The 14936-nt window shown below is 43.8% G+C and overlaps 1 protein-coding gene across 6 annotated transcripts in view; it reads left to right on the forward strand.

Moving 5' to 3' along the window:
- aatkb (apoptosis-associated tyrosine kinase b) overlaps positions 1-14936 on the forward strand; it is a 374036-nt gene that overhangs the window by 155347 nt on the left and 203753 nt on the right. The window contains exon 1 of one of the 6 annotated variants that reach the window (XM_059653659.1): positions 2230-2324. The exons of the other annotated variants lie outside the window; for them this stretch is intronic. Coding sequence (XP_059509642.1) covers positions 2237-2324 — 88 coding nt within the window. The 5' untranslated portion in view covers positions 2230-2236. Of the gene's footprint in view, positions 1-2229; positions 2325-14936 lie in introns of those variants that run through there. 6 annotated transcript variants of the gene reach the window in all.

The raw sequence follows: 14936 nt of genomic DNA on the forward strand, positions 1-14936 counted from the left end.
AAGGGAATGTGTAGATTAAGTGGGTTGTCAGGGGAATGGGTCTGAGTGGGATGCGTCGACATTTGATATGGACTTGTTGGGTCGAAGGGCCTGCTTCCACACTGTAGGGATTCTATGATCTATGAGATAAAGAAAGGAGTTGACCCTTTGAAGTGGGAATAAATTAGTTTGCATGGCTGACAAATTCAGAAGGGAAACAAGTGAGTTCAGGCATATCTAATTTATGAGTAAATCAGATATAACTCTCATTCCAGAAGCAATTGCAGGAACTTCTTTAATCACTGTGAGAAGGAGGATACTCTTATAGAATCTGATTAGTCTTGGGTTACGTTATCACATGGAAAATATAAACAACAGTCCCAAAAAGAAAAAGCATCATGGAAATGGTTTATTGTCTTTCATATTCGTGTTTATTTAAGATGAAAGCACTGCATGAAATAACCTTATCGAGGTGCAACATCTCAATTTGTTAAGTGCAAGAAATATGATCATTGCAGTAACAAGTATCAGGACTCGATTTGTATTCAAGCAATGAAACTGAAAGGCTGCTGGAGTTTGCCCTTTATTTGTTCCTGGAATGTTGATGTCATGGCTAGATGTTATTTATTGTCTCGTTGTCCTGAGGGGAATCTACACGGTGGGATTAAAGAATTATTGAATGACAGAATTGTTACAGTGCAGTTGGAGGCCATTAAGCTATCTGAGCATTTTGATTCAGTGCCAAACTCCTACCTTTTTCCCGTAACCCTGCAATTTGTATCAGCATCTAATGCCAACTTTGATGCCTCGATTGAATCTGTCACAACCACATTTCAGGCAGTGCATTTCATTCCTCACTACTCGCTGAGTGAAAATGTTTTTTTCTCACTTCACACATGCTTCTTTCGCAAAACACTTTAAAACTGTTCCCTTTGGTTCTTGGTCTTTCACCACTAGGAGCAATTATATTCTGTTTTCCTGCGGTCCGTACCCTCATCATTTTGAACATCTCCATCAAATCTCCCCCAGTCTCCTCCTCTCCAAGGAAAACAGTCCCAACTTCTTCCAGTCTTTCCACACGACTGACCCTTCTCTTCCCTGGAACTATTCTTGTAAATCCGTCCTGCACTCTCTGTCTTGCATTCACATCCTTCCCATGATGTCGCATCCAGAAGTCAACACAAAACTCCAGCAGAGGTCTAACCATGACCAATATATGTTGCTCATAACTCTTGTACTCTGCCACTATTCATGAAGTCTACAATACTTTATGCTTTGGTAACAGACCTCTCTCCCTGAAAGGCCACTGTTAGCTGACTTATGCACATAAAAGAGTCATATAGCACAGAAACAGACCCTTCGGTATAACTCATCTGCGCCAACCAGATATCCCAAACTGATCTTGTCCCATTTGCCAGCATGTGGCCCACATCCCACTATACCCTTCTTATTCATATATCCATCCAGATGCCCTTTAAATGTTGTAGTTGTGCCAGCTTCCACCACTCCTTCTGGCAATTCATTCAATACCCTTGACACCCTCTGTGTGAAAAAGTTACCCCTCAGGTCCTTTTTAAGTTTTTCCCCTCTGATCTTAAGCCTATGCCCTCTGGTTTTGGACTCCCTCACCCAAGGCAAAAGACGTTGGCTATTCACCCTGTCTGTGCCCCTCATGACTTTATAAACCTCCCATGAGGTCAGCCCTCAGCCTCTGATGTTCCAGGGAAAATAGTCCTAGCCTATTCGGCCTCTCTGCTCCTGCACACACTTCAGAATCCACTCCCTAATTTATACTGTAACTCCCTGTTCTTTGTATCAAAGTGCGACACCTCACACTTCTCAGCATTGAACTTCCTCTGCTCCCCGTCCTCCCAGTCTACCAACTTGCCAAATGTCCTTCTGAAGTTCTGCTCTCCCCTCACAGTTTACAGCGTGCCCAAGAATTGTATTACCCACAAACTTTGGAATTGATTGGGTGGTAGGGGATTGTAACAGCGCAGCATCTGCCATGGCTGTTTTCTGATGCAAGTCCGCAGGTAATCAGATTTGTTGAATGTGGTTTCTAAAGTGGTCACAGTGGCATCCAAGTTCCAATTTGCTCAGACAGTTGCTACAGCATCAGATGAGTTTCCCTTGTTATCTTTAGGTGGTTGGAACTTTAAATTAAACAGCGAATTGGTCAGCAATTGTAAAGAATGAAGACCAGCTATAACATTCCAGGCATGAATCGTCATCAGAGACCGAAAAAAATCTGCAAATGCTGGAATCAAAGGTAGACAAACACAATGCTGGAAGAACACAGCAGGCCAGGCAGCACCTGAGGAAAGGAACAGTCAATGTTTCAGGTATTACCCTTCATCAGGATCGTCATCACATTAATGATGAGTAGCCATGGTTATAATTTTTGTTCTTGGGGAACATGTTAGCAAGCTCTTCTCTAATTTACTGGAAGAATCATGAGGGGCATAGATAGGGTGAATAGCCAATGTCTTTTCCCCAGGATAGGGGAGTCCAAAACTAGCAGGCATAGGTTTAACGTGAGAGGAGAAAGATTTAAAAGGGACCGAAGAGGCAATTTTTTTCAGGTAGAGGGTGGTGTGTGTATGGAATAGGCTGCCAGAGGAAATGGTGGAGGTGGGTACAATTACATTTAAAAGGCATCTGGCTATGAAGGGTTTAAAAGGATATGGGCCACATGCTGACAAATGGGTCTGGATCAGTTTGGGATATCTGGTCAGCATGGACAAGTTGGTCGTAAGGGTCTGTTTCTGTGTTGTGTGACTCTATGTCTCTAATTCAGCCATGAGGACAAGTCAGACTAGATCTGTCTTCCCTTGGCTATACATGACTAAATGGTGATCCAATTGCAGGGATTAAGAGGATTAAAGGATTTGATGGAGTAGACAAAGAGAAACAGTTTCCTCCAGTGAGAAAGGTCTGAACAAAGCAACATGGCCTTAAAGTTAGAACTATCAGGAACCTTCTTCACATAATGGGTCTCAAAAATCTGTAGCTTCTTTGTTCATTAAAGTATTTGAAGCTGGAGGGCTGTATGAACATTTTCCAGCTGGGATGGATGGGTTTTTATTCAGCAGGGACACTCCAAATTCCTGATCTCAGCTTGGAAGACGGAGACAGGCACGACAGGCTTGAGGGGTTGAATGGCCTGCTCCTATGGAAGTGGCTTGAAGAGGTGAAGACCTTCCTGTTGTCCGGAATGTTCCTATGTGTTGCGGAGAGTTATCCCAGTGTTTGTTGTGTCTTCTCATTGTAAAGCTGGCGTGGATCTTCTTCTTGAGAGGCTTGGTGCAGATTTGGTTGGGCTGCACTAACTAACTGCACTGTGTTATACTTTTGGAGCAGGACATTGCCTTGGGCTGTGAGCTCATTCATGCCATCCCACTGTGAAACCACTCGAGGCCAGTTACTGATTGGCATGGTAGCCCAGCGTGCTCGGCATGTGCCAATTCCCCACTGACCTCCCGACCTTTGCCTCCTTGTATTGTGGTGGGGTGGGTGTGGGGTTTCCTTGTTCCCCCTCCCAATATCTCTCCCCCCCCCACTACAGCAAGATGTTGAATTAGAGGTTAAAATAGAGCAGTTACTGTTGTATATGGGTCTGAAAGAGTTAATAGCTGGTACTGTTATGAACATTGTGACAGACTGAGTATGTTTGAGGCACTTGGACAGACATGGAGAGACACAGAATGCTCCTGGAATGACCAGCAGTTCTGATGCAAGTACACATTTAACCTGTATATAGTTTACTTTAGCTCTTGAGATCTCTACCAGTGAATTCAAAGGGGAATTTTTAAAAAAATCATTCACAGGATGAGGATGTTGCTGACCAGGCAGCATTTATTGCCCATCCCTAATTGCCCAGAAGGCAGTTAAGAGTCAGTCACATTGCTGTGGGTCTGAAGTCACATGTAGGCCAGACCAGTTAAGGTTGGCAGTTTCCTCCCCAAATGGACATTAGTGAATGAGATGGGTTTTTCCCGACAATCAGCAATGGATTCATGGTTATCATTAATTCAAATTCCACCATCTGCCGCGGCAGGTATTCGAACGTGGGTCCCTGGAACATTGTCTGCATCTCTGGATTAACAGTCCAGTGAAAATACCACGAGGCTATGGCCTCCCCTTGTTCAATGTCATGTTCTTCCGCAGCAAGACAGAACAGTTCCAAGCCCCTCAGTGGCTGAATTTGAGTGAACTTGTCAGAAAAGTTGCCTGCATTTCCATAGCCATCGAAAGCACATGGCCATAAACAAAATACAAAGGCAAGACTGCAAAAAAAAGTCTCAAATGCAGTCTTTGGGTAACAGTGCTACACTTGGTGATTCAACAATATATTGCATCTTTAACACAATAAAACAACAAATGGTGCTTCACAGGAGAATTATCCAACACAATTTGACATCGAGCCAGAGAAGGGGATCTGAGTTCCATTGACCAAAAAATTTCGCCATCAGTTTATTAGTTCCAAGCAGTCATTGGTTTAATCCCTGGCTTGTGACTAGGATTTGAACTTTGGTCTGGAGCATGGGAATCAAGTCACTGGCACAGATTGCCGTCAAGCATATCATGGGATTTTATTGCATTTCTTTAAAAAAAACCATGTGGCAAGAAGACAAAACCCCTTGTTTCAGTGCTGCGATGAATTATTTATTCACTGCATGAAATGTGTAGTTTAGCATTGTGCAGCTTTACAGTTTCCAGCTTTTTAAAGCTAAATGCTGTTTTATGGCCAGACAGCACTAACTCGCTTTCTCATGCACTAAACCTGTCAAATGCTCTCAATCTTTCACCGAAACAGGAACGTTTACATTTCCATTGTGGACTGCTTCCAGTTTTACAATGTGAATATTCACAAATTTTTTCGGCTGACTGATTAAGAAACTGCTGTATTTGGCTCACAATATAAAAGAAACACTTGCTTATGTTTGCATTACACAAATGCACCACAGGGCAATAGCTGTCTCCAATAAGAGACAATCTAACCATCATTTCCTCACATTCAATGCATTGCCATTTCTAAATACCCTACTAACAACATTCGGAGGGTTATCACTGAGTAGAACTCAACTGGACTGTGTCTATAAGAGTAGGTCAGAGGCCAGGAAAACTGTAGTGACTCCCAAAGCCTGTCCTTCAGCTACAAGGCACAAGTCAGGACCCTGATGGAGTACTGCCCACTTGCCTGGATGGGTGCAGCTCCAACAACGTTCGAGAAGCTTGACACCATCCAGGACAAAGCAAACTGCTTGATTGGCACCACATCCAGAAACGTCTATTCCTTCCACCACTGACTTTGGAGCACTGCAGGAATTCACCAAAGATCCTCAGACAGCACCTTCCAAACCCACAACCACTTCTATCTAGAAGGACAAAGGCAGCAGATACGTGGGAACACCACCCTCTGCACATTCCTGTCTGAGCCACTCACTACCTAAGTCTGGATGGTGAGCAAGGTGGAGTAAAACCTGCAGGCAGCATTCCCTCTCAATATTTTATCTGCTGTGTGGACTCGAGAGCCATGCATGGCAGCGGTTTTCACAGGCAGAAGCTGATGTGTTGGCATGGTGATCGGCGTGCATGGAACCTCAGAGCCGCTGCATGGCAATGCAGCTTAGACGGAGCATTGTTTGCAAACACTGGTATTGCCATGTGCCTGATTGTCCAGCAGTTCCCACTCGGTGGTCGTCCAACCCTGGGATTTCACCTCCTGGGGATGGTTTGTTTTTTCCTGAATTCATTTGTGGGCTGGGCTGGCATTTCTTGCTCATCCCTAGTTGCCCTTGAGAAGGTGGTGGTGAGCTGCCTTCTTGAACCCCTGCAGTCCTCCTGCTGGAGGTTGACCCACAATGCCCTGAGGGAGGGAATTCCAGGATTTCGACCCAGTGACAGTGAGGGAACAGCGATATATTTCCAAGTGAGGATGGTGAGTGGCTTAGAGGGGAACTCGCAGGGGGTGATGTTCCCATGTATCTGCTGCCCTTGTCCTTCTAAGTGGAAGTGGTCATGGGTTTGGAAGGTGCTGTTTGAGGATCTTTGGTGAATTTTGCAGTGCACCTTGTAGACAGTACACACTGCTGCTACTGAGGGTCGGTGGTGGAGGGAGTGGATGCTCGTGGGTGTGGTGCCAATCAAGCAGGGGCTGCTTTGTCCTGCATGGTGTCAAGCTTCTTGAATGTTGCTGCACTTCCCCAGGCAAGTGGGGAATATTCCATCATGCTCCTGACTTGGGCCTAGATTATGGACAGACTTTGAGGAGACAGGAGGTGAGTTACTTGCTGTGGTATTCGTAGCTTCTGGCCTGCTCTTGTGGTGAGTCCATTTGGGTTTCTGGTCAATGATAACTACCAGGATGTTGGTAGTGGGGGATTCAGTGATGGTAACACCATTAAATGTCAAGAGACGGTGGTTAGATTGTCTCTTTTTAGTCATGGTCATAGCCTGGCATTTGTGTGGCATGAATGTTACTTGTCACTTGTCAACCCAAGCCTGGATATTGTCCAGATCTTGTTGCATTTGAACATGGACTGCTTCAGTGTCTGAAGAGTCACAAATGGTGCTGAATATTGTGCAATCATTAGTGAACATGCCCACTTCTGACTTTATGATAGAGGGAAGGTCATTGGTGAAGCAGCAGAAGATGGTTGGGTCGAGGACACTACCCTGAGGAACTCCTGCAGAGATGCCCTGGAGCTGAGATGAGTGACCTGCAACAGCCATGACCATTTCACATGTAACAAGGCATGGAGCTGGATGAACACAGCAGGCCAGGCAGCATCTTAGAAGATGCTGCCTGGCCTGCTGTGTTCATCCAGCTCCACACCTTGTTATCTTGGATTCTCCAGCATTTGCAGTTCCTATTATCTCTGATACCATCTTCCTATGTGTCGGGTATGCTTCCATCTACGAGAGCGTTTGCCCCCAATATGCATTGATTCCAGTTTTGTTAGGCCTCCTTGATGCCACACTTGGTCGAATGCAGCCTTGAGTCAAGGGCTGTCACTCTCACTTTACCTCTGGAATTCAGCTGTTTTGTCCATGTTAGGGTCAGGGCGTTTTTCTTAGAAGAAGGAGCACGTGCCTTTCGCTGTTTCTCCAGCCATTACGTAAAACCCTCAACAACCCAATAACACACTACATATAATTTACCTTCCTTATCTTTTATTGTCAATTGAGAACAATGTTTTATGCTTTTGTGAGCTGACAGTTAAGCCTGGACAGAGTTGAGCAATTGAGTCAATTATCTGCCATTTCAAATTTATGTTTTAACTTCCAAAACTAGGTGAGCACCTTTTTTAAATGTTATTTAGGCAAATAAAAATTAGCCTTACTATCCTTACAACTGTGCCTTATTTGATTTTGTAGGAACATAGGAAATAGGAGCAGGAGGATACCATTCAGCCACCATTCTCGATGAACATCAACAAATGCAGAAAAATGCAGAGAAAGATAATGCAGAAATGCGTGTAACATGCAAAACTGAGTAATAGCCAATTGATTGTGTGTATGATTCAAATGTGCAAGTACCTAATTCTGAAGTCCCAATGAACCATATGTGACTAATGGAAATGTGTTGGACAACAATTTATTGATCATTTAAAATCATTTACAATAATTGATTAATTGATTTATAGTCACATGTACTGAAGTACAGTGAAAAGTTTTGTTTATGAGTGTTATAGGCAGATCATGGTAAGCAAGGATGTACAGATCAGGAAGACTTAGACAAAGGCATACAGGTTACATTGCGCAGGGTGTGAGCTAAGGGCGATCAGCAAGAACAGCTTTATTTGAGGCGAGACAGCCCATTCATCAGCCTAATAATGTTTGGGAGGAAGCTGTTCCTGAACCTGCTTGTGCATGTGTCCAAGCTTCTGCATCGTCTGCCTGATGGAAAAGGTTGTAGGAGAGCATTACCGGGGTGCGATGGGTCTTTGATGATGTTGGCCGCCTTTCCGCGGCAGCGAGCTGTGTAAATGGAGTCCGTGGGTGGAAGGTTGCCTTCCGTGATGGTTTGGGCTGTGTGCCACCTCCCGTAGTTTCTGAGCAGTTGCCAGGCCATTATGCACTTGGACAGTTTACTTGCGATGGTGCATGTGTAGAAGTTGGTGAGGGACATTATGGCTATGCCAAATTTCCTAAGCTCCCTGAGGAAGGAGAGGTGTTGTTGTGCCTTCTTGACTGTTACATCTTTGTGAGAAGTCCAGGGCAGGTCGTCAGCTATCGTCACTCTGAGGAACTTGACACTGCCCATCCTCTGAACCTCATTTTCATTGATGTAGGTGGGGGCGTGTTCTCCTCCTTTCTGAAGTCAATGATCAGTTCTTTAGTTTTGCCAAGGTTGTTCTCATTGCATCACATCACCAAGCCCCCTATGTCCCTTCTGTATTTTGACACGTCGTTGTCAGATATCTGTTCTATTACTGTGATGTTTGTTTGGAATTTGGCATTACAGGCAGTACATTAGGGGGCTGAGACTGCATCCTGGGGGGTTGCAGTATTGAGTGTTACTGTGGAGAAGGTGCAGTTACCTATCCTCACTGCTTACAGTCAGTGGGTCAGAAAGCTGAGGACCTTGGGACATTCATTATTGGGTTGTGTATTGAACAATGCACCCTAGAAGTTATCGTTTTATTCATTAATGGAATATGGGTGTCACTCACTAGACCAGAACTTATTAAGAGTCAGATGTATTCCTGTGGGTCTGGAGTCACATATGGGTCAGACCACATGAGGATGGCAGGTTTCCTTCCCTAAAGGACATCATTGAACCAAATGTTTTATTGTATAACAATTGACAGTTAATGCACGATCCCAGATATTTATCAAATTTAAATTTTGCCATCTACCATGATGGGATTTGAATCCATGTACAAATTGGAGCTGGATTTTGAGTCTAGTGACATGGCCACCGCACCATTGGTTTCCCTCCTGCATACACCTCCCCCCACCCACCCTCCTGCAAAAATTCCATCCCCTATTCCCAATTCCTCCGCCACTGCCGCATCTGCTCCCAGGATGAGGCATTCCACTCTGGCACATCCCAGATGTCCAAGTTGTTCAACGACCGCAACTTTCCCCCCGCAGTGGTTGAGAACGCCCTTGATCGTGTCTCCCGCATTTCCCACAACACATCCCTGACACCCCGCCCACGCCACAACCGCCCCAAGAGGATCCCCCTCGTTCTCAAACACCACCCCACCAACCTCCGGATACAACTCATCCTCCGACACTTCCGCCATCAACAATCCGACCCCACCACACAAGACATTTTTCCATCCCCACCCTTTTCTGCCTTCCAGAGAGACCATTCTATCTGTGACTCCCTTATTCGCTCCACACTCCCCTCCAACCCCACCACACCTGGCACCATCCCATGCAACCGCAGGAAGTGCTACACTTGGCCCCACACCTCCTCCCTCACCCCCATCCCAGGCCCCAAGAAGACGATCCACATCAAGCAGATGTTCACCTGCACATCTGCCAATGTGGTATACTGTATCCATTGTACCCAGTGTGGCTTCCTCTACGTTGGGAAAACCAAGCGGAGGCTTGGGGACCTCTTTGCAGAACACCTCCACTCAGTTCGCAATAAACAACTGCACCTCCCAGTCGCGAACCATTTTAACTCCCCCTCCCATTCTTTAGACGACATGTCCATCATGGGCCTCCTGCAGTGCCACAATGATGCCATCTGAAGGTTGCAGGAACAGCAACTCATATTCCGCTTGGGAACCCTGCAGCCCAATGGTATCAATGTGGATTTCACAAGCTTCAAAATCTCCCCCTCCCCCACCGCATCCCAAAACCAGCCCAGCATGTCTCCGCCCCCCCCAAACCTGTTCTTCCTCTCACCCATCCCTTCCTCCCACCTCAAGCTGCACCTCCATTTCCTACCTACTAACTTCATCCCCCCTCCTTGACCTGTCCGTCTTCCTTGGACTGACCTATCCCCTCCCTACCTCCCCACCTATACTCTCCTCTCCACCTATCTTCTTTTCTCTCCATCTTCGGTCCACCTCCCCCTCTGTCCCTATTTATTCCAGAACCCTGTCCCCATCCCCCTCTCTGATGAAGGGTCTAGGCCCGAAATGTCAGCTTTTGTGCTCCTGAGATGCTGCTTGGCCTGCTGTGTTCACCGAGCTTCACACTTTGTTATCACCCCACCATTGTCCCTTCTACTATTGCTTGTGATGTTTCACTGTGTGTATTTGGTTTTGGCTTGGCTTTGTGACATTTATCTTTCTAATCTCGATTACACGTGTGTACACTCCTGTGGGAAATATAAGTTATCTCAGTCCAGTTTTGTATTGAACAGTAATTCCGACAAGGTTTTGTGCTCGAACTCTAATAATAAACAATAATATTATCGTGCTGGAGATAAAGGATGCCCTGAAGGGGTCAAAACTGAGTCTATTTGGCAGAGTTCAGAAACAGAAGATGTTGTGTTACACTTCTGGGAATATTCTGTAATCACTAACTATTGGGAAAGATAAAGAGGAATAAATTTTCAGGAAATTACAGGGATTGTAAAAGCTAGAGACTTTTAATTGCCCTAAGATAGACATGATTGGAATATTATACAGGGGAATAAAATATGATCAAAAGAATTTTCTTGCTCTGTATGTTTTTGGCCAATGAGGTATTGCCGGATGTGGTTCTTAAGAATGAGCTGGATCGGGTGAGTAAGATATCCATCGGGCAACCTTTAGGGAACACTGAACATATTGTCTTAAGTTTTAGGTTAGACCTGAAAAAAGACAAGGAACAAGCTAGATTAACAATGGAGGAGGTCCAATTTCGGAAGGGGGAGAACAGATCCATCTCAGATAGCTTGAAATCCGAAATTGGCAGGCAGGTCTGTAATGGAAGTATGGGCTAATGTTAAAGAATAGATGGCTTGGGTACATTCAAGGTGCATTTCCACAAGGGGTGGAAGGAACAGATGGTAACAAAAGTCAGAGCTCCTTAGTTGGTGGAGGAGGCAGAGGCCAGAATGTTTCAGATAGGTGCCACCCAAAGGATATTGTGACATTGAAGAATCCAACAAACATTTTTTAAAACTATTATTAATAATATCAGATTCCTGTAGCACAAAGGTGTCTAGGTTAGCTTTAAGCTTGAAGTTTACAATGGGCAATAATACTTCCAAAAGATGCTTCAAGCAATCAAAGGTAAGATGGAGTCTAATATACTCACAGGTCACACATACTGTGGTAATTTTATCATGAACATGTCTCTTAAAGGCATACTGGGTATGAGTCATGACACAACAACACTTGTCTGGGCTTAGCTAGAACATTGTGTCCAATTCAGCATACTGTACTTTAGGAATGACGTATAGGCTTTAGAGTGAAGCAGGAAAGATTTATGAGAAAGGTTCCAGGGATGAGACATTTCAATGATTGAAAAGTCTGGAGCTGTTCCCCTTGAAAACATTTTCAACGTCACGAAGAATCTCAATGGAATAAATAAAGAATCAAAAATCCGAGAACATCTAGTTAAGGTGATTCACAACGAATCGTCTACAACAAAAAGTAAAGCTCTTTTTTAAACCTAATGAGTTCTGGATGTAAGTCTTACGTCCAGAACCTCAACCTGAGCTACAAATCTTCTCAAAACTCGCTAGCACCTAATGAGTGGTTAAGATCTGGAATTTGAGAGGGTAGTGTAGGAAAATACAGCCTTTAAAAAGGGAATTGGATAAGTATCACAAAAGAAAGAATTTGCAGGACTTCTGGAAAAGAGCAGAGGAGTGGGGCTAGCTAAGTTTGCCTTTGCAGAGAGCCAGCACAGCCACTATGGGCCAAATAGCCTCTGTTGGTGCTTGTAACCACACTTCAATTCAAACCTATTCATGATTTTACAGTCTTGCCCAGAGCGACTAAGGTACTTATTTGAAATGCTAAAATGCACGACAGTGTGTGGGACTAAAAAAAAAGATTCATCAGAAAGAGTTTTTATGTAGCATAAAGTGTGGGCTTGAAAATGCGTGGAATATCAAAGTGAACATTGAGGCAGGCGAAGAGTTCCCTTAGTTCTGCGTTACTGGATGTTTTGATCTCAACGCAATGAGGATTAAGATGGGGCAGAAAAACTTGTGAAATTACACAAATGGAGCAAGTGACAAAGAGGAAAGCTGAGACCAGCAAAGACTATAAGTCCTACAGCCATAAACTGGAGAAGAGAATAATTATAATGTGAAGAAACAGAAGGATTGATGATTAGATGATCAAATTTTTATCTTGTTTGAACAATGTAGATTGCTTGATTCAAGTGACACAGATATTTCCCAGGTAATTTCAAAGCCTTAGCGACTGAACTAAAGAGTACAAAGTCAGAAAAAGTTTGTTGCTGTCCCAACACAAGGCCAACCTTAATTCCAAACACATGGGTCAGAAATAAGGCATCAGTGAGAGCAGATGATGGTGGGAAGTGCGTTACATATTTCACTAGCTTGTTTTTATATAGGTTAAATAGTCTAGTCTTACAAGTGTTGTAATTTGGGTCATAATGCAGATTTGGTTCCTCAACAGTCCTTCATTTTCTTAAGAATAAGAAATATGTTGTTTTGCCTTTAAAAATAACCGTGAAACTCCAGTATGGTTATTTACAGATGTTTATCAATTTATATAAGCGACTGCAGAGCTGCACAGGGTAGAATGGCATAAAACTGCCAGCTCTGAGGGGAACAAATAATGTGCTATGTATAAAATTTGAACCTGTCAAGTGCTATACCATTATTGTATTTTGAATAAAGAAAATAGATGATACTATTACTGCCTAAGTGACAGACATCACCAAAGTTCTGAGGGGAGTATACAGAACACTTGTCTAAAATGGAAAGATGCCATTGAACCAGTGGGTAATGGAAGTTTGGCAGGAGGCGGCCTTGAGATATGAATCTAGTTCTCATTGCTGAGGTTTACATTTCTCCTCCTTGATAGTTCTCTGTGAAATTAGTTCAAGCATTGTCAATCCACATTTGGTGGCTGGTGAGCATACATGATGAACATTATCCTAATTTGGCACAAATGGGTGAAAGCTATCAGAATGAAGAGGTGCAAAAAATACACCCAATGTTCTTGATGGTATGTTCTGGATTTGAGGTAAGTTTCTCACATGGCAGTGGGCTGTGTTTTAATTCCATCATAATCCCATGGTGTAGACATTAACTGAAAAGAGTGGAAAGAGCCCATTGTATCCCAAGGAGCATTTGAAATAAGAACAGCAGTAGGCTGTTCAGTCCCTCAAGACTACTCTGCTATTCAATAGGATTGTAATTAATATCTCTCTACCTAATATATTTTTCCTTATCCTCATTATTCATTCTCTTCCTCATGGTTGAGGTTGCAATGAACTGACGAGACCCCCAGAAATTCTATGGTGGAAGCCTCAGACACTCCTCAAGGTCACCAGGTACTTGTCCATCCATGATTAAGCCTTCCTCTTGAGAATTCTGTATACTCTATTGATTTCCCGAGCAAGCCATTCTATTGCTTAATGCTGTACCAACAAGCATTTTTTTGTTCTTTAAGGAAACAGCTGTTTCTTTTGGATTGCTTTCACTCTTTTGGGAATTGAGAGAGGAAGACCCCATCAGCGGCTCCAATCAAAGAGTTATTCATTTGCAAAAAAATTTGAAAACAGCAGTTCAGGTGGTAGGAATTGTAGTCACAGGACATCTTATGCACACCCCTCTGATCTCAGTATTGCACGCCTCCAGTTTTGTGTCTTCATTCTTGTTAAATTGAGATGCCTTTAAAATATTTTGATCTAACTTTCATACAACGGTGAAGACATCAGGCAAAATGATGAGGGCTTTGACGGATATTGGAAACTTACTGCAACTGTTTGTGAATAAACAACGCACAGAATAGATTTTCTGTTCATTTTCTCATTGCCCTTTGTGAGAGTTAATCATTATTCCCAACACTTCAAGACTGACTATACTTCAGAAGTATTCCATTACCAGTAAGGTATCTTGAGATAGCCTGTTGTCATGAAAGGCGCTATATAAATGCAAGACTTCATGGGCTTCATGGTGGCTCAGTGGTTAGCACTGCTGCCTCACAGCACCAGGGACCTGGGTTTGATTCCACCCTTGGGCGGCTGGCTGTGTGGTGTTTGCATATTCTCCCCATGTCTGTGTGGGTTTCCTCCCACAGTCCGAAAATGTGCAGGTCGGGTGGATTGGCCATGCTAAATTACCTGTAATGTTCATGTGTGTGTAGCTTAGGTGGGTTGTAGGAGGATAGGTCTGGGTGGGATTCTGTGAGGGTCTGTTGGGCCAAAGGGCCTATTTCCACACTGTAGGGATTCTATGATCAGTGAAGACTTTCTTTTTTTATAAAGGACACACTGATTGAGGACTGGAATTGTTTCATATTGTCCTACATTTTGTCAGATCTGGGACTTACTGGAACATGAGGTGTTTTGACCCTAAGTCATTGCCTGTTGTGTAAGTAAGCTGTTGTTGACCAGTCTTCTGTCAAAATGTTGTTTACATAATAAACCACAAAAGAATCCACGCAGCATCTGGAATTTATTCTTCTCAGACATACTGTGTCTGGGCCGTTCCTCCTTGCTAAATAGTTGGCTGTTTCACCAAAGACTGTGTTGTGCTTGACTTGCAACTTTAATTCATTTAAAAGCAAAGATAGTCATTAGCTGATGATTTAGGCAATCCTCGGAATGGCATTAAGCAAACTATGCTGTACAATATTAAGACCATAGAATGGTTACAGCACAAAAAAGAGACCATTCGGCCCATCAAGTCTGGGCTCGTTGGCCGCAAGACCAATATAGCTAGTTCCACTGGCGTATCCTTCTTCTGAAGCCCTGCATTTCGTTTTCCCATCAGGCATTTGTCCAATTCTTTGTTGAAAAGCCACGATTGAAATGACCTCCACCATCAGTGCCAGTACAATGGGCTGAAT

This window comes from Stegostoma tigrinum, chromosome 22 (assembly GCF_030684315.1).
Source record: "Stegostoma tigrinum isolate sSteTig4 chromosome 22, sSteTig4.hap1, whole genome shotgun sequence".
Lineage (NCBI taxonomy): Eukaryota > Metazoa > Chordata > Chondrichthyes > Orectolobiformes > Stegostomatidae > Stegostoma > Stegostoma tigrinum.